Source organism: Schistocerca gregaria, chromosome X (assembly GCF_023897955.1).
Source record: "Schistocerca gregaria isolate iqSchGreg1 chromosome X, iqSchGreg1.2, whole genome shotgun sequence".
Taxonomy (NCBI): Eukaryota; Metazoa; Arthropoda; class Insecta; order Orthoptera; family Acrididae; genus Schistocerca; species Schistocerca gregaria.
This window is the reverse complement of record NC_064931.1, coordinates 469960321-469980485: the sequence shown is the minus strand read 5'-3', so window position 1 is coordinate 469980485 and position 20165 is coordinate 469960321. Positions and strand designations below refer to the sequence as shown.

The window sequence follows — 20165 nt, the reverse complement described above, 5'->3', positions numbered from 1 at the left end:
ATGTTGCGGCTCTTCTGCCCACTCGCGGGGGCCCTACGCGATATTAGGCAGGTGTACCAGTTTCTTTTGCTCTTCAGTGTTTTATTTAGAATAGCTCAGATGGCTTCTTCATCAAGCATTTTAGCCCGTATGGAACGAGTCTTCGCCTTTGGACATAGTGTGCGAGGGATAAAAGCAATTGAATAAGTACATTCATTTCTCACTTGTGTGTCCTCAGGGTCTTTCTCGATGGCATGCCTGAATAAAATCTTCTCGGTTTACAAGCCACGTCATTTCAAATAAAACACTTGAGCTTTGGATGGCTATCTGCGCCACAGTACGGTCCTAATACGGTCTTCTTCTTGTATGAGCACGCTGCAGCATGTGGCACCGATCAGAGAGGGCCAAAGGTACGCGAGTGTGGAAAGCGAGCTGCGCGTGTATGTGAGGGTGCTAGTATAAGACACGCTAGAACTTCTGGTCCAATAGTTTACACCTGGAATCATCAAGTTGTCCCGTCATATTCTAATGAGTACGTACTTCTTGTACCACGACGAATATTATGAGATGACGGATGGCACAGCGAAGGGATCACCTCTGTCTCTGTCAGTCGCGAATTTATCCGTGTACCAATCTTAGGAACTGGCTCTAAACTCTGTGACGTTTCGGCCGTCTTTCTTCCTACGGTATGTTGGTAACACCTTCCTGATATGGCCTCATGGTGAAAATGCACTGCAGATGATCGTCAATTACACTGACAGTGTCAGCCCAAAATTAAATTTACTATCGAGAACGAAACTGAATACCGTAATTCCCAAATCCTCCAAAAATAAACGAAAAATATCCTCATTAAAAAAGACATAAAAATTCACTTGACGCCTTCTTGAGAGACAATCTCCACGCCTTCCAAATTATTAACAGAAGTGTAGACCTGATGTGGCTTGAATTCAGAGAAACAGTGTCAACAGCAATTGAAAGATTTCTGACAAATAAATTAATCAACAACGGAGCTGATCCCCATTGGTACACAACACAAGTCACAACACTGTCGCAGAAACAACGAAAAAAGCACACTAAATTTAAATGAACGCAAAATCCCCAAGATTGGCGATCTTTTACAGAAGCTCGTAATTTATCTCGGACTTAAATGCGAGATGCTTATAATAGTTTCCACAACAAAACTTTTTCTCGAAACCTGGGAGAAAATCCACAGCGATTCAGGTCGTATGTAAAGCATGCTAGCGGAAAGATACAATCAATGACTTCTCTGTGGGATAGCAATGGAGATACTATCGATGACAGTGCTGCTAAAGCAGAGTTACTAAACACAGCCTTCTGATATTCCTTCACCAAAGAATACGAAGTAAATATTCCAGAATTCTAATCAAGAACAGCTGCCGAAGATAGAAGTAGATATCCTTGGAGTTGTGAAGCAACTTAAAACACTTAACAAAAGCATGTCTTCCGGTCCAGGCTATATACCAGTCAGGTTCCTTTCAGAGTATGCTGATACAATAGCGCCGTACTTAACAATCATATACAACCGATCGTTAGACGAAAGATCCGTACCGATAGACTGGAAAGTTGCACAGATCACACCAATATTCAAGAACGGTAGTAGAAGTAATCCACTAAACTACAGGTTCAAATCATTAATGTCGATGTATAGCACGATTTTGGAACATATATTGTGTTCGAACATTATGAATTACCTCGAAGAGAACGGTCTATTGACACACAGTCAACACGGGTTTAGAAAACATCGTTGTTGTGAAACACAACTAGTCCTTTACTCACATGGAGTGTTGAGTGCTATTAGCAAGAGATTTCAAATTAATTCCGTATTTCTAGATTTCCAGAAGCTTTTGACACCTACAAGCGATTTTAATGAAATAGCGTGCTTATGGAACATATTCTCAGTTATGTGACAGTTCGTAATAACTGACGGAAAGTCATCGAGTGAAACAGAAGTGATTTCTGGCGTTCTTCAAGGTTGTGGTAAAGACCGTCTGCTGTTCCTGATCTATACAAACGATTTAGGAGAAAATCTGAGCAGCCATCTTTGGTTGTTTGCAAATGATGCTATCTTTTTTCCTAGTAATGTCATCAGAACATCAAAACAAATTCAAAACGATTCAGATATGTGCATGGTGCGAAAATCAGAAATTGACCCTAAATAATGAAAAGTGTGAGATCATCCACATGAGAGCTGAAAGGAGTCCGTTAAACTTCAGTTAAAATACCTAGGAATTACAATTACGAACAACTTAAATTGGAAAGAAAACACAGAGAATGTTGCTCGGAAGAAGAAACAAAGACTGCGATTTATTGGCAGAATAGCTAAAGTGAATTCTCAAACTACGCTTGTCCGTCCTCTTTTGGAGTCCCGCTGCCCAATATGGGATCTTCACCAGATAGAATTTACTGAATAGATCGAGAAAGTTCAAAGAGGAATGGCCCGTCTTTTTTGTTTTTGTTTTTTTGTCGTGAAACAGGGGAGAGAGTGTCACGGAGATGATACATGATTTGCAGTGGGCATCATTAAAACAAATGAGCGTTTCTCTTCTCACGAAACTTCAATCTCCAACTTCCTCCTCCGAATGTGAAAATATTTTGCTGACACCGACGTCCATAGGCAAACGATCATCATAAAAAATAAGGTAAATCCGAGTTCGCACAGCACGATACAGGTACTAGCTTTTTCTGCTCACTGTTCAAAAGTAGAATGATAGAGAATTATTGTGAAAGTGGTTCGATACACCCTCTTCCAGCATTTAAGTGTGATTTGCAGAGTATGAATGTAGATGTAGATGTAGATGAGATAGTGAACGACGGTAAACTACCGTTCTTGGATGTTTTTGTTGAGTAGAAGACAGGACGTCAACTTGGTCATTCAGTGCACAGCATACCAATGTACACTAATCGATACTAGAATGCAAATAGTTTCCACCAAACAGTACCGTTCGCTGGATAGTTTCGTTATTTAAGGAAACAGGAAGTGTTCAGCCACTTGTGAAACGTCAACCACGACCTACAACAAATCATGATGCCCAAGTAGGTGTTTTAGCTGCTGTCACGGCTAATCTGCAAATCAGTAGCAGATGAATTGCGCGAAAATCTGGAATTTCAAAAACTTCGGTGGTGAGAATGCTACATCAACATCGATTGCACCCTTGCCGTATCTCTATGCACCAGGAATTGCATGGCGACGACGTTGAACGCCGTGTACAGTTCTACTACTGGGCACAAGAGAAATTACGGGACGATGACAGATTTTTTGCGCGCGTTCTATTTAGCGACGAAGCGTCATTCACCAACAGTGGTAACGTAAACCGGCATAATATGCACTATTGGGCAACGGAAAATCCACGATGGCTGCGACAAGTGGAACATCAGTGACCTTGGCTGGTTAATGTATAGTGCGGCATTATGGGAGGAAGGATAATTGGCCCCCATTTTATCGATGTCAATCTAAATGGTGCAATGTATGCTAATTTCCTACGTAATCTTCTACCGATGTTAATACAAGATGTTTCACTGCATGACAGAATGGCGGTCTACTTCCAACATAATGGATGTCCAGCACATAGCGCGAGTGCTGTTGAAGCGGTATTGAATACCATACTTCATGACAGGTGGATTGGTCGTCAAAGCACCATACGATGGCCCGCACGTTCACCGGATCTGACGTCCCCGGAATTCTTTCTGTGGGGAAAGTTGAAGGATATTTGCTATCGTGATCCACGGACGACGCCTGACAACAAGCGTCAGCGCATTGTCAATGCATGTGCGAACATTACGGAAGGCGAACTACTCGCTGTTGAGAGGAATGTCGTTACACGTATTGCCAAATGCATTGAGGTTGACGGACATCATTTTGAGCATTTATTGCATTAATGTGGTATTTACAGATAATCATGCTGTAACAGAATGCGTTCTCAAAAATGGTTCAAATGGCTCTGAGCACTATGGGACTTAACTTCTAAGGTCATCAGTCCCCTAGAACTGAGAAGTACTTAAACCTAACTAACCTAAGGACATGACACACATCCATTCCCGAGGCAGGATTCGAACCTGCGGCCGTAGCGGTCGCGTGGTTCCAGACTCTATTTGATATGTTTTTAATCCATTCTTTTCTCAGTTCTTAAGCGTTTGGAACAGGGTACATAAAGTACCCTCCACCACAGAAAATATGGTGTCTTTCAGGGTATAAATGTACATGGTAACAAATTTGTCTTGCAAGAGACCAGGTGAGCTAAGAGTACCACCACAAATACTATAACGAGGTTCCCATCCAAAACACGAAGACTGCTGAAGACTCTAAATTCTCCTGATTGACATACGGTGAAAATTTGTGTAACATTTTAGAACCATGCACTAAAAATAATCATATCATAAACAAAAGCGACATGATGAAGCCACTTCTACAAGTCTGGGGCACAATATCGGCAGTGGGGACATCGAAGTAATAGAATGCATTAATAAATTCTCGCAGAGAACAATTTCGCAGAATAAACAAATATGTGTTTATGATGGGGCTTAATATGACTGCATACCCAGTTTGTTTTCGTTTTAAGATTTATGTGTCCTCTCTTTTAGAGAAAAATCAAACTTTCTCATTTTCAGCCTTCTCTGTATGTTGATACTATCGAAGTATCGGTCTTCAGCGTCATATCGCCACCATAACGTAACACTTTTTTTTTAGTTTACGGCTACATTCAATCGATGTTAACACAAGAATTTGATGACAGGAACTATTAAAAGTAATAAAGAAAATCCTATGTTTCCAACCCCCTGTTCTGCATCTAAAATGGTTGACCGTTTAAAATTCGATATTATTGGACACAAAGTATCATTGTGAATTATTTTGCGTATTCCGTATGGAAAGTAAAATATACAACGTTTACAATATGTAGCACAATTTCTTGTTAATACAGTAATTCCTCTAAACAAGGTCCAAAGTTGAAATATCAAGTTTTGAGTATACACTTCAAGGGGAACCTGCCATAAGTCGTTCTCCAATATAGCTGAGACTTGGCGGGGTGAAAGAAGGCTGAAAATAAAGGGACACCTGTTTTCACTTATGTTCCAAGACTAAATAGTTTCCGAGAAAATGACGGGCAAAGTTTCGACGACAGTCACTTCACGCTGCCTGTGTTTAAGTAAATGGTAGCGAAGCGGCTACGAGCAGGGTTTCGAATTTTTGTGTCGTGTGTTCAAATCCCACTTTCTGTTGCTTTTCTTCTCTCTTCTGTTGGCGAAGAAGTACATGACATCACTGTTTCTTTGTGACGCCGTGAAATACAATGGAATCATCGACAAAAGAAGTAAGCATTTCAAATGGTTCAAATGGCTCTGAGCACTATGGGACTTAACAACTATGGTCATCAGTCCCCTAGAACTTAGAACTACTTAAACCTAACTAACCTAAGGACAACACACAACACCCATCCATCACGAGGCAGAGGAAATCCCTGACCCCGCCGGGAATCGAACCCGGGAACCCGGGCGCGGGAAGCGAGAACGCTACCGCACGACCACGAGATGCGGGCCAGTAAGCATTTCAAATATTGTTAAAAATAGTTTTTCTCATCACGGATTAAAACTTTCTAGGAAACTGTTAACAACAGTATTTAAGTCAGTGGCAGACGCGCGGGATTAGCAGAGCGGTCTCAGGAGCTGCAGTCATGGACTGTGCGGCTGGTCCCGGCGGAGGTTCGAGTCCTCCATCGGGCATGGGTGTGTGTGTTTGTCCTTAGTATAATTTAGGTTAAGTAGTGTGTAAGCTTAGCGACTGATGACCTTAGCAGTTAAGTCCCATAAGATTTCACACACACTTTTTGTCAGTGGAAAATTTTTGGTCCTCGAGTTCAACAAGAGTAAACCAGATATTGGAATGGCAACAGAATGTGTACGCAACAGCCACAAAATCGGGAAAAGGGGAAAGAAACCTGTCATCAGTTTTTGGACAAAGTTTTGGGACATAAATTAAGAATGTAGTCCTTTCTCTATCTTACTGACTCGTGGGGTGTAGTCTGCAGCTCGTGGTATAGCGGATAGCGTTGCTACCTGTGGATCACGGGGTCCCGGGTTCGATTCCCTGCCTGGTCGGAGATTTTATTTGCCCGGGGACTGGGTGTTTGTGTTGTCCTCATCATTTTATAATCATCCTCTCATTCGTGACAGTAGTTATATTGGACTGTGAAAAAAAATTGTACTGTGAGAAAATTGGGACTTTGTAAGGGCGCTGATGACCGCGCAGAGGAGCGTCCTGCAAACCAATCATCATCATCATCGTCGTGGGGTGTAAAAATCGATTATTCCTTATACCACGTGCTGTTAGTCCATGAAATCGGATTATCAACGTTTTCATTAAAAGTAATTCCGCCAAGGAGTAAGCCTTTTCAATAACCCAACAACGTACACTTTTATTGAGAGATGAAGAATGGCATTCGCCGATTACAGATGTGCCCTAATTTCATCGCACAGAAAACTGAAATAACAAGTAGAAGCGATTGATCCATAATCAACTGCAGGCTACAGATGTCGAGACAATGTTTCGATATGCGTAGTTCGTCGCCAAGTTATCGCCAGATCACGAGGTATTTAGCCACTTTGACAAGGATATTTTCCTATTTAAATTCACACAAAAAAATGTGACTGGCATTAGTGACATAACTCGTTGCTCGCGTTACTCTCAGTTTTTATGCTTTGAATGTTTTTTTTTTTAATAGATATCATCCTGGGGGATGCATTGGTTGTAATGAAGCATAAAAATAACAATCAAAGCAAAAAGTAAGTGCGAGAATTTACATCTTTTCAATTACCATAATTATATAAGATTATATGAAATTTGTGATGATAAAATCTATTTTAATAAAGTTTGAAATATTCATTTCTTTTGTCAATAAGTCTATTGCGCTTCACAGTGCCACAAAAAATATTGATGTCACATACTTCCGCGACAAAAAAGACAGGAAAAATACACAAGGCTGAATTTCGAGCTCAAAAATTCATTCAAACCTCTGCTTCTAACCACTGCGCCACCATTTCACTTGAATACTCCCTGCGCGAGTCCGCCTAAGTAGCTGCTGGGTTAGAGCAGCGGCCCGCTTTCGATTGCCCGCCGGATCGGAGATTTTCTCCGCTCGGGAATTGGGTGTTGTGTTGTCGTTACATCCGCATCATCACAGCTGACACGAAAGTCACATCAAACCCACTGTCGTATCGTCTTTCCACTGTTGACATGGTTGTATGGGCACGACACCAAAGAGCGATAGGCCGGCCGCGGTGGTCTCGCGGTTCTAGGCGCGCAGTCCGGAACCGTGCGACTGCTGCGGTCGCAGGTTCGAATCCTGTCTCGGGCATGGATGTGTGTGATGTCCTTAGCTTAGATACGTTTAAGTAGTTCTAAGTTCTAGGGGACTGATGACCACAACAGTTGAGTCCCATAGTGCTCAGAGCCATTTGAACCATTTTTGAAAGAGCAATACAAAAGAAAAACAATCACAGAGAAACTTTGGCCGTCATTTTCCAGCAAACTATTTACTTTTAGTATCCAAGCAAAAATAGATGTCCCTTTATTTCTAACCTCCTTTTGCCGTGCCAAGTTTAGACTGCACCAGAGCGCGACCTATGGTGTGATCCCCTTGTTAGTATATGTGGAGACGGACCAGGGTAGTATGGTAGTAGCTACATACGGCAGCTAAAAATAAAACCTTGCTAAGGCATACCATACTTAACGACGATACAATCAAATAGCGTCGTATCCAAGATAACGTAAAACATAACTTTTGTACCTGTAAAATGATTAACATACGGTACTGATTACTCATACCTACCCTGGTAACATACAAAGAAGAAGAAGAACAACTAGACGATTCCTGACTGCATCGAAGTAATTCATGGTACTTCAAACGGACAATCATTATCTTTGTATTTCGCCTTTCAACGCTAAAATATAAGGAACCAATACGTCATAATACTTTATACACTGTGGCATCCGCGAAATCTTCCTAGGTCCAAAATTACCTCTTCGTTATCGTTAATACATACTACAAGTTTTATGATAAGTACAGTTCTTGTCTATTCACACCAAACGAATGATATAACTCAAATGAAAGTGTAATCAGGTGTTGCAGGTCGGCCAGACAGATTGCAGGTATGCTATTCACTGTGAACCTTGGACTGTCGTGGAATCATGATGGCAGAAGCGTATTTACATTCCCGACGGTCATATCAGGCATGCTTCACGAGAAATGCGTCAAGTACTTCTCGAGTTTATTGTATACGCACTTTTCGAACATTCCTCATCAATGTATTCCGTCGCTTCCCAAGTAACTTCTGGAGAATGCTGGACTGGTAATTTCAACAAGGCACAGCCAGTTACAGGTCTTATTTAGGCAAATGTCGGAATAGTTTCTTAAATAAGGCCACTGCTGATTTCCTTTACAATACTTGTCCAGTCTGGTGACTCGTCTATAATGAGCAGGACTCAATAATGGTAAGTGTGTGATGTCTAAAGCTCCAAGCGTAATCATCTGGCATACATTATAAGCAGCTAGGTTCTTCTATGAATGTGGTGGTGGTGGTGGTTAGTGTTTAACGTCCCGTCGACAACGAGGTCATTAGAGACGGAGCGCAAGCTCGGGTTAGGGAAGGATTGGGAAGGAAATCGGCCGTGCCCTTTCAAAGGAACCATCCCGGTATTTGCCTGAAGCGATTTAGGGAAATCACGGAAAACCTAAATCAGGATGGCCGGAGACGGGATTCAACCGTCGTCCTCCCGAATGCGAGTCCAGTGTGCTAACCACTGCGCCACCTCGCTCGGTTTCTATGAATGTACGAGGGATTGCCGAAAAGTAATGCCTCCGATTTGTTCTGTGAAAACTCTTAAAACTTTTAAAATAAAACAAACGTTACTAATATTTTACACCTTTATTATTTATGTGTACGTCTTTGCAGCCTTCTGCCGCTAGAGGGTTTCTGATTGTAGTGTGTAACATGGCGATATGTAACATAACTATGACGTTGCATAAGAAACAATATGCTGTAACCGAGTTTCGAATTCGAAGAGTTCTTCCATACACGTTCCTTCAGCATTACACACAAGAGTGCTGCGGCATTGTCAGCACTCCGTCGCCTTGGGTTCGCTGTCATCGATAATCTTCCATCCATTCCCGACTTTTTTTATTTATTTTCATTTACTGTTTTAATACAAAGTTAATGTGGTTTTACTTTACAAAAATAAATGTATCTAGCACCGCATCGTGCTCTGAGTAAAAAACAAAGATTATCTCGGCACTTTCCTACACCGAGGTAAAGTATATGGGGAGCGACTTGGCCCCATACGATTTTCATCAGTTTCCTAAACTTAGAGAACACCTTCGAGAAACTACCTGGCAGATTAAAACTCTGTGCCGGACCGAGAATCGAACTCGGGACTTTTGCCTTTCGCGGCCAAGTGCTCTACCATCTGAGCGACCCAAGCACGACACACGCCTCGTCCTCACAGATTTACTTCTGCCAGTACCTCGTCTCCTACCTTCCAAACTTTACAGAAGCTCTCCTGCGAACCTCGGTCCGGCATACAGTTTGAATCTGCCAGGAAGTTTCATATCAGTGCACACTCCGCTGCAGAGTGGAAATCCCATCCTGGAAACATCCCCCAGGCTGTGGCTAAGCCATGCCTCCGCAATATCCTTTCTTTCAGGAGAGCTTCTGTAAAGATTGGAAGGTAGGAGACGAGGTAATGCCAGAAGTAAAGCTGTGAGGACGCGGCGTGAGTCGTGTTTGGATAGCTCAGATGGTCAGCCGGCACGGTAGCTCAGCGTGTTCGGTCAGAGGGTTAGCTGCCCTCTGCAATAAAAAAAAACTGAGTTAATCGATCAACAACGAACTTAAACGGATGTCTTACGACGTCCGCCCCGAGCAGATGCAACGAACAAAAGCGATCAAAATGAGATTAAAAAATAAAAATGGTAAAGCACTTGCCCGCGAAAGCAAAGGTCCCGAGTTCGAGTCTTGGTCCGGCAGACAGTTTTAATCTGGCAGGAAGTTTCATATCAGCGCACACTCCGCTGCAGAGTGGAAATCTCATTCTGAAAACACCTTCGATAACTTTACTTTGATAGTGATGAAGTGGTGCAACCAGAGGTGAGGTTGTACCTCCATCAACAACAAAGTCGAACACTCTACAGCAATGGTATCTACAAACTGGTCTCTCGTTGGAGGAAACATATTTGTCGCCAGAGTGACTATGTTGGGAAATACACATGTAGACAATAAGAATAAAGATGTAGAATGTTAATAACGTTTGTTTTCATTAAAAACCTTTAATAATGTTCACAACAGAATTCGGAGGCATTATTTTTCAGCACGCCTTCGTACATAAGTGCAAATGAGATGTTATTTTTGGTATTTGTGTTAGCCGGTCATGCAAAAAATGGTTTCTCTCTGAGATACGAAGCCATACAGTTAATTCAGTAACGAAAATAACCAGACCGCAAGGGATCAGGTTGCTCTGAGGAGTAGACATGAAATGGATTCAGTTCTGGTTTGGTAGGACGGACGTTCATATCCCCTTCAGAGCATTCCGAGTTCAGGTTTTCCGTGATTTCCCTAAATCTCTTAAGGCGAATGCTGAAATAGTTCTTTTTACGGCACGACCGGTTTCGCTCCCCATCCCTCCCCAATTCAAACTTATGCTCCGTATTTAATGGCTTCGTCATCGAACGGACGTTAAACACCATCTTCCTTTTGTGGGTAAGGATAGCTCTCAAACTCTGGCTGACAGGCAGAAACTATAGCAGTTATTCATTAAGCATGAGAATCGACAGTGTTGTACAGACTGCGTCCGACATTGCTTGAGCTTAACGTGTTTAAATTAGAGTATCGATTAAATCCTTGGATCCACAGAATTTCTCTTCATGCCTAATTTACGTATTGCGCAAACTGATCAGCACTGGGTGAGAAACAGGTTGGAAGTAGTACTTTCTAAAAATCTGACGTAATCGCGTGTAGAAATGCAAAGAGAGTGTGAGAGGACGAACCGCGCTCCCGTTTTCTTGGCGCCTCGGCCTTTGCGTGGCATTCCAGCGTGCTGGTGGCATGTCTTCGACCTGTAAGCTACACGCAACACCGCCCTGAATCGTGTTCGGCCTCCGCTGGCGATGGCTGATTTATGGGTGCCGGTTTTGTTCGCACGAGTGCCAGCGCCTAATATCACATATCTCAGCTCAGCAGGCTCACTTTATATATGGCAAGTCGCCCGGAGGTTCGATAAAATTTATGGTGGCGCACTCCGTGAGTGCTAAATTGCCGGTTTCGACTGCCGCGCTCACGCGCAGTAGCCGAATTTCTCATGTTTCTTAACATTGCTGCTACGTAAGAACACTCTGAAGGTTACTGCCCAAAGGCAGTTGTTAGTCTCTAAAGAAATATCTTATTTCCTGTATTTAGTCATACTCAGCGATTTTTGACAAAACAGTTTACTACTTTTCAACATTATTCAAAACTCGTAGCTTTTAGTTCCTGGTATTCTACCATGCTTGACTGTGAATCCAGAAGGAAGTAAAATTCGCGTAGTACGTTTTCTTTACTTATTTTGATTTTATTATGTTTTATTAATTTTTTTAACCCGATCATATTAGATCCCTCATGCGCTGTCTTGAATCACGTAAAAAGATTTTACACGTACACATACAAGAATCTGATAATTTTAATGTGATAAATAGTGGGGAATTAGAATAAAAAAATTGTGTTAGTTTTGGGTGTACAGTTTCGTTGAATTTGTTAAATGATATATTCTCCATCGAATGTACTATTTGCTATAATTCACACAGTACAGTTTTGACTGTTCAGTCATTTGCAAGTGGTTAAGGTGCTAAAAACACAGCAGTTGTCAAAATTTGTATAATAATTAACAATGATGTAAACTATGTGGCTCATGTCATCATACGTCACATAACCACCGATGTGTAACATATGTAAATAAATCTCGTGAAACTGGATTCGTTGTTTATATGCGCAAGTAACTGTCATGCTTGGAAACATAAGATATCATTTAAACAGTTAAAATAGTTTTAAACGTGATTTGAATGTTTGTGATGTCATTTGAAATAACTACACTTAGTTAGAACTAATAACAATAATACTAGCGACACTATTACTACTAATGGTAACAAAAATAGGGAAAACAGAAGATATAAAATTTATTTTTTGGTGCACAAAACTGAAATTTTTTAATACAGTGAGCTCTAAGGGACAGAAATTATTTCTTATATTATTGGATCACGTGACTGAAAATGGTTTATGAAGGCGTTTCCGTTTTTCAGATGTATAAGGTCTACCCAGCATCAATTATGTAGCTGTCGCTGTACTTTTAAATGACGAGAATCTATTTCCAGGCTGAACAACTTAATGGGTACAGATCCTACATCATCTCAGAAGTCTTAACTTCAAAGCCAGTTACGCTCATCTCAAACGATTATAAATAATTTTTACACATAACGCGATCTTTTCAAAGAATATATCGTCATTGCTAACTAGGTGTTCATCCTATGAAACTGAGTGGATCGGTATCTATTGATAACTGCATCCACTGGCAGCTCCTTACACGCTGGAAGTTTAATTTTTGGGCAGCGGAACTGTTTCTGGAGGGTTGGGCGTACTGAATGGTCACAGCGAACAATAAGGTAAATTACACATGGCCTCTTTTAAAAGAACATCATTAATTTGGAAAAATTATCAACAGTCGAAACACAGACTTGCAGTAATGAATTGTAAATATAGACTGAAATTATCTAGTCCTTTAAGGAGATATAGAATTTTAATCCCAAGAAAATGAGCAGATTTAGTTATTATTCTACAAACTAAAATTTTAATCTGTATGAATTGCTGTGTCCCTTGTACGTCTTCTGTCTTCGTAAAGTAACACTATCACTGTAAATTCAGGAAAAGAATTTAAATAAACTGCTTACACAAAACTAAAAAATTATTTCGAAATGTTACAATATAATGCGAAAGCTGGGTGGATTCAGGGTACCTTATCAATAAGGTAGAGGTTACGGATATGAAAGTAGCTAGGATGATTGCAGGTACTAGTAGATGGGAACAATGGCAGGAGGGTGTCCACAATGAGGAAATCAAAGAAAAACTGGGAATGAACTCTATAGATGTAGCAGTCAGGGCGAATAGGCTTAGATGGTGGGGTCATGTTACACGCATGGGAGAAGCAAGATTACCCAAGAGGCTCATGGCTTCAGCAGTAGACGGTAGGAGGAGTCGGGGCAGACCAAGGAGAAGGTACCTGGATTCGGTTAAGAATGATTTTGAAGTAATAGGCTTAACATCAGAAGAGGTACCAATGTTAGCACGGAATAGGGGATCATGGAGGAATTTTATAAGGGGGACTATGCTCCAGACTGAACGCTGAAAGGCATAATCAGTCTTAAATGATGATGATGATGATGATGATGACAATGACAATATAATGCACCAGTTTAAAGAAAGACTCTGAATGATTGGTATTCTATGTTACAGGCTTTCCACTTGTGCAGACAAGACAGTTTGGTCAGCAGCTTCCTTTGTCCCAACGGCACCCTTTTCAACCAACAGTTCCAAGTGTGTGACCAGTTTTACAACGTACGCTGTGGAGTGCCACTCGAGGATCTGTAGAAATCCATTTGGGCCACTTCACATCCTGAATTACGTAATGGTAATGAATTCGTGTGACCGCTCACATTAATACAAACCTCCCCTGTGAGCGTCATCTTCCTGTAAATAATTTTTTTTCTTTTGGAAAACTGGTGCGGAAAGGAGTTTCTATATTTCATCAGTAATGAATAAAGTACTATGTTGCTATGCAATGAGCTGTAAAAATGTAAATAACAACCGCTGATTTAGTGTCAGCGGTAAGAAACTGGAATTCCTTATTTTAACTGTAAATAATAAAACTTTCTATTTATTACTAGTTCTTCGTATTATTAGTTTGGACTAACCGATGGAAACGTATTATCGAAGCTATTCATTCATATATAAACACCGAACTTTTTCAAGTATTTATGTATCTGTATGCCACATAACATAAGACATAAAATACCATGATATCGTTAGTTACAACAATTTATGGATCAGTAAGAAAAAAATTAATGGTGGGAACTATATGCTGCCAACAAAGTTCATCCTCTCTCTCTCTCTCTCTCTCAAACGACAATTCACTCTGTTATGCACTAATTTAAAATGCTTATATCGAAATAATTTTTCATTATTAAATTTCAACGTCCATATTAGATTTCTCATTAACATTATATAGTTAAATTCACTATATTTATTGCGTTCGAAAGAGAAATGTGGTTTTGTTTGTAAGTTTACTTGTACTTCTTCTTTTTATCTGTTTAATTTATTAGAATGTAGTGTAATACAAAATGGTTGCGTGTGTGTTGTATGAAAATTCTAAATAAAAACCAGTCAACAATCTTCAGTTTTATTACTATAATTGTAACCTGAGAATAAGAACTGAAAGTTCTGAGCATAGCCATTGCAAAAGTTTACCAGGCACTGAGAAACATGGCTGTTCTATCACTGGAGCTCGTAGTGTATTGTCATTTCATAACTAGAATCAACAACAGCTTACATGAGAATGGGTTTCAACTTTTTGTTGTGTCATCTTACTTATGGTACACAACAGATTCACTTGAGAAAAAGCCAGAAAACGATTGAAAGAATGTGAGAGATATGTGTTAAGTTAATGTAGAACTGTTTTTTCAACTACAACCTGTCTCTAGTACAATTAAGATCACAAGCGGTGCATGGCTGTTTTATTATTATTATTTTTTTTTTTTGAGTTTTGAACTATTCTATCTCACCCTTCGTCTGAAATACATTTCAATCACATACTGTGATATCGCTCTTGAAAAGCTTTTAACGTATTTTATTCTCATCTTTGTCGTATACACACCATCTCTCTTTCAAGTCTATGATCCAAATATCGTAACTATCTTCCTTATTGTGATAAGAATCAGCAGTGAACTGGTGCAACTTTGAGATTTGCCATGTTTACTCAGTTACTTAAATAGCTAGTTATTTGTGGTTTCCATGAATCGTAATTGCTTTCTCCCGTTTTTATGTGTTCGCAGATACAATACACTTTTACAGCGAAAAACGTGGCAACAAATTGCCTTTTACATTAATCGTAATCAAACTTCTGTTCTTTGTTCTTTTTATGTATAGTGATTTATATTGAACAATTTTTAATCGCGTACACACTCATTATATTATCACACATTCTGAACTCTTCTTTGAAGTAGAAAAAGTTGTCAAGTATATACTTCAGTTTGTTTTTGTACATAATTTTGTTGTCTGTTTGATAACTCACATCACTGGGTAAATGGTTAAAATTTTTTATGCCTGATTGCCTCTCTCCTTTCTGTTCTACATTAAGGCTGAGAGATGAATAGTGAAAGTCAATTCTCTTTCTAGCATTATATTTATGATTGTTTCTATTTACGGTTTAAAGAAAAATTTAAGCGAACTGCATGCAGATATTATTTGTGACTCATTTATTTAACTTATTTTCATTCTTTCTTTTGCAGAAGTCACTACAAAAAATTAAACCTTTCCTTCGTCTTTTGAACTTTGTACTAGTTTAAATTTTGTAATCTGATTACGTCTAAGAGCATACAACATTTGTAGTATATAATCAAAGTTATGCGGACACCTGTTAGTTGACATAAGTGCTACGTGTGTCAATCCTTCTACTTGATGACGACTTGAAATCCGCTGCGGACAGTTTTAATGATGTGCCTGAATGTCTGTAGTGGAATAGCAGTCCATTCTTCTTCAAAGGCCGAACCAAACACGGTATTTATGTTGGACGCTAGGGTCTGGTGTTAAGTCGACGTTAAAATCCATCCCAAAAGTTTCCATTGGTTTCAGGTCGAGACTGTTGGAGGACCAGTTCATGTCAGGAATATTGTTGTCCACATACCATTGCCTCACATATGCTGCTCTATGACAGGGTGTATTGTAATGCTGACACAAACATTCATCGTCCCCGAACTATTCATCCACTGTACGCGGCACACAATGTCGTAAACTGTGTCATACCCTTCAGTATTGAGCGTTTTCTTAAACACGGTAAGAGGATCATACCTTAATCACGAAAAACACACAAATACCCTTTACACCACCTGCTGTTTCCCCTACACATGATGGTAGGTAACGTCCTCCAGGCTTTGCCAAGTCCAAATCGGATCAGCACAAAGTATAGAATGATTCAACACTTCAAAACACTCTTTTCCAGTTATCCACCGAACCGTGACATCGTTTCTTACACCACCTCAAGCGTCGCTTATCAATGTCTACAGATATTTGTGGTTTATGAGGAGCTGGTCTACCGGTTTACCCCAATCTTTTTAACTCCTGCACAGTCACTGTGCTAGCTGCACTCGTTGTAGCGCTTTGGAACTCACAAATGATTCCTTCCGCTGACTTTTTTCAACCAAAAATGCTCGGTGGTACTTAACCGTCAGTAAGGAGGTCTGACTGGTCTTCATTTACCTGTGGCTGTTGCTTCTTCTTTCCACTCACATACCAAATATCGACTTGGGTAGCTTTAGAAGGGTAGAGCTGTCCCTGATGGATTTGTTACTCAGGTGACGTCCAATGACTAACTCATGTGCGAACTGCCTGAGGTCTCCTGACCGACACTTTCTCCTGTTACTGACTCTCTATTGAAAACTCAGTACTACCCGTCTCCTTTTTTAGTGACGGTTCCATCTCTCGTGACAGCTACTAGTCATTTTACATCTACATTACTGTTTACATCTGGTTTCAGCCAACTCTCCGTCCCTAGTACTATGTGGGCATTGTGGCCGTTTATTAATGAGAGCAGTTCTGGGGCCTTTCTATAGACGCTCCTGCAGTTTACTATTACCACATTAATATTGTCATTCCCTGTTGCCTTTTGACTACTGCTACCTTTTCGCGTCTCAGGAGGCGTCTTGTCGGGTCTAGGGAGGGAATTCTCTAACTTAAAAAACCCACATGTGCACTCCACACGTACTCCGCTACACTTGTAGCAGCTTCCTGAGTGTAGTGCACGCCTGACCTATTCAGGGGGACCCTACATTTCTCCACCCGATAGCGGAGGACGAGAAATTTGCACCCCCAGATCTCCGCATAATCGCCTGAGCCTATGGTTAAGGCCTTCCACTCGGCTCCAAACCTGAGGACCGTGATCGGTTCTGAAAACGACACTAGAAATAGTTCACTCAGGTTCGAGCCCGCGAGCGAGGCTTTCCGCCTTCACCAACTCCGCCAACCACCTTAATGAACTGAGGATGACCTCTGAACCGAGACGGCAGGAGTCATTGGTGCCGACATGAGCAGCAGTTTGCAGTCGGGTGCACCAAGTGCTGTCTATCGCCGCCGGCAGGGCCTCCTCCACATCTAGGATGAGACCCCCCGGCAAGCAGACAACTGGCCTTCTTCCCCGACCTTTCTGCTATTTCCCTAAGGGGCTCCATCACCCGCCTAACATTGGAGCTCCCAATTACTAATAAAGCCCTCACCCCATGTGCCTGCTCGGACCTTGCAGCCACATTTCCACTCACAGGCAGAGCGGGTGATGCCACACGGCCAGCCTCCAAATTGACCCTCCGCCTCGTGCGACGTGAACGCCGTTGAACCCGCCACTGCCCGGTTCCCGCGAAGATGTCTCGACAGCACGGACCGTGGGTGAAGCATGTAACACCTGGAGTGTACCATGCGACGCACCAGACTCCCCACTGCCGCTACACTCCGAGGCAGCAGCCTGAAGACGGTTGATCGCGGCCATCAGCACGTTCAGCTGTTCGCGAACAGTGGGCAGCTCCTCCTGCGTCCGTACACAGCAGTCACACATCCTATCCATACTAAGAAATCAATAATTTACTGTAGAGAGTTGAGTAATCAACTTTTAACTAATCTGCTAATTCTCTAGAGGCGGCTGATAGCTGACTCAACTGTGGTTACTAGACACTTCTTGTTGGAAACAATGAAAATAAACACTAACTGTCTCTGTACTGTATTCAAAACAAACACGAAATCTATGGAACACTATTATTAGTACTCGAAAATTAAAGCTTCCTAAAAGCAAAAACACATAAAAAAGAAGTGAAAAGTAAGAAAAACACAGTTAATATTTAATTTACGTAGCTTGCAGCACAGGAGATGTGAAGCAGGCGGCAGTTACGACGACACTGACACTACAGCACTGACATTTCCGCATTACATAGGGATGTCCGGATACTTTTGATCTGGTAGTGTATTTTATCACCTTTACTATCTGCAGGGATCCACATGTCAGCTACTTTTACATCCAGTAACTGTGTTTACTGTATTTATGCGCAGTGAGATAAGGTAATGAATGGGCTGAGTAATGTGTTTGATCAGTTTTATAGTCTGCTGCTGTCGTTCGCGTGTAGAGGCAGTCATTCACCCAGCGCATTCTGTTCTGTTATTTCCAGTTAATTGTGTAAATTGGAGGTTGGCTGTCGATCTCGACACAGTACGACTACAGTTTAGTAAATAAATCTCTAATGTCGCACGTTTGTATGAACTGGGACTGTAACGACAGATTGACAGGTTTTCCTTGTTATCAACGATTCAGAGCTTGAGTTATGGTTGAAAATTTAGTCCTGATTACTCGTGGGGTCCCGTGAAACAACCGTAAGTCCGTTAAACGCCCGGAAGAACATATTACGAGAATGTGAAATGGTGCAAGAATTTACACCACAATGCAGTTTAGCGTTAGATTTCGCTATACCTACTGCAGAAATATTGTCTTTACCCAAGAGCACAAGGAGAAATTTACTAAGTCCGTAAGCCCGTCGCAATAAAAATTTTCACTTTTAAAGTGACTGAGGCATCACACACATAGCAACCACCACTCACTATCACAGGACGTATCTCGTTTAGCGGACTTAACAGAATGGCACAACTTATATGGCCGCACCTTTTACATAGCCGACATTCTGTCATTAGTAATATTTATTGTTGTTATTACTACTCAAGCCATTCATATAGATCATACAAATCATGCTAACGTGCTGATTCTGTGACATATTACATGTTAATTGAGATTAATAGGAAAATTTTGGTTATAATCTTTTGCCCATTATTTGCAGACGTCTTAATGAATAAATGCCGTTTTAAAACTTTACTGCTACCACAAGTGTTATACAGGGTGGGTCTGCGATGATCAAAAGGGTAAATGTCTGAATGTCAGGTTAGAGACCTTGGTGCGGGAACGTTCGAGTCGAAAGTTATAAGCGAAAATTGTTTTGGTTTTTCTGGCAGTGGAATACATGTATATGCTATTACTAAGATGGTAGGATAGACAACTTTCAGAGGTGCTGCTATGGGCAAAATAAGAAAAAAATATCAGGTAAACATGGGTTCTAAAATGCATACCTTAAGAGCTACGCGCATTCGTTTAGTGGAAGAGATGTTTCACAAAAGGGAAGATGCACACGTACTGATAGCTCGTAAGATACACAGTTTAGAACCCATGTTTACCAGACTTTTCTTCTTCTTTTGGTTCATATTACAATTTCTGGTGAAAATTGCCTATCCTACAATCTCAGCACCAACAACACTTATAACACTTCCTGGAGCAGGGTCCCTTATCGCAAACTGACACATTTGTCCTTCTTCATGAACCCTAAAAATTTGCATCATCATCCCTGAATCACCCTGTGTATCAGCTGAGACGAGAATTTCAGCAGATTTTATTTAGTGTCCTTCGTTTTTTGGAATTACTATTTGGGATTTATTTGGATTTTATTGCGCTTATTCGACCAACACTAGCGTTACTCAAAATTAACTTCTTAAGTAAAAAAAATTCACACATCTATAGATTACTATGTTGGTTTTTAATCACACAAAGCCGTCATATTATTGGTTTGGAAATCATGTTTCTTTAAATTAGCATAACTTTCAGAATCCCTATTCCAACTCATTATTAAAACTACATTTAGCAAAAAAATCTAGTCCTCTTTTTGCAGCGCTGATCAAACGCTGCTAGTGAACATTTCGTTTCGATCGCCTAATGAGTTACGAGATTATTGATTTTTTACTAAAATATATATGTTCATACATTTACTCACCTCTAGTTAATATACCAATCACCCACAGAGCGAGCC

General features: G+C 40.8%; 1 protein-coding gene and 1 long non-coding RNA gene across 2 annotated transcripts in view; one reads left to right on the top strand and one right to left on the bottom strand.

The window, feature by feature from the left end:
• LOC126298382 (U-scoloptoxin(01)-Er1a-like) overlaps positions 1–14457 on the top strand; it is a 101866-nt gene extending 87409 nt beyond the window's left edge. The window contains exon 3 of the mRNA XM_049989690.1: positions 13522–14457. Within this exon, the coding sequence (XP_049845647.1) occupies positions 13522–13656 (135 nt within the window). The 3' untranslated portion in view covers positions 13657–14457. The remainder of the gene's footprint in view (positions 1–13521) is intronic.
• Positions 1–20165, bottom strand: part of LOC126298383 (uncharacterized) — a 454333-nt gene that overhangs the window by 275148 nt on the left and 159020 nt on the right. The window lies entirely within an intron of this gene.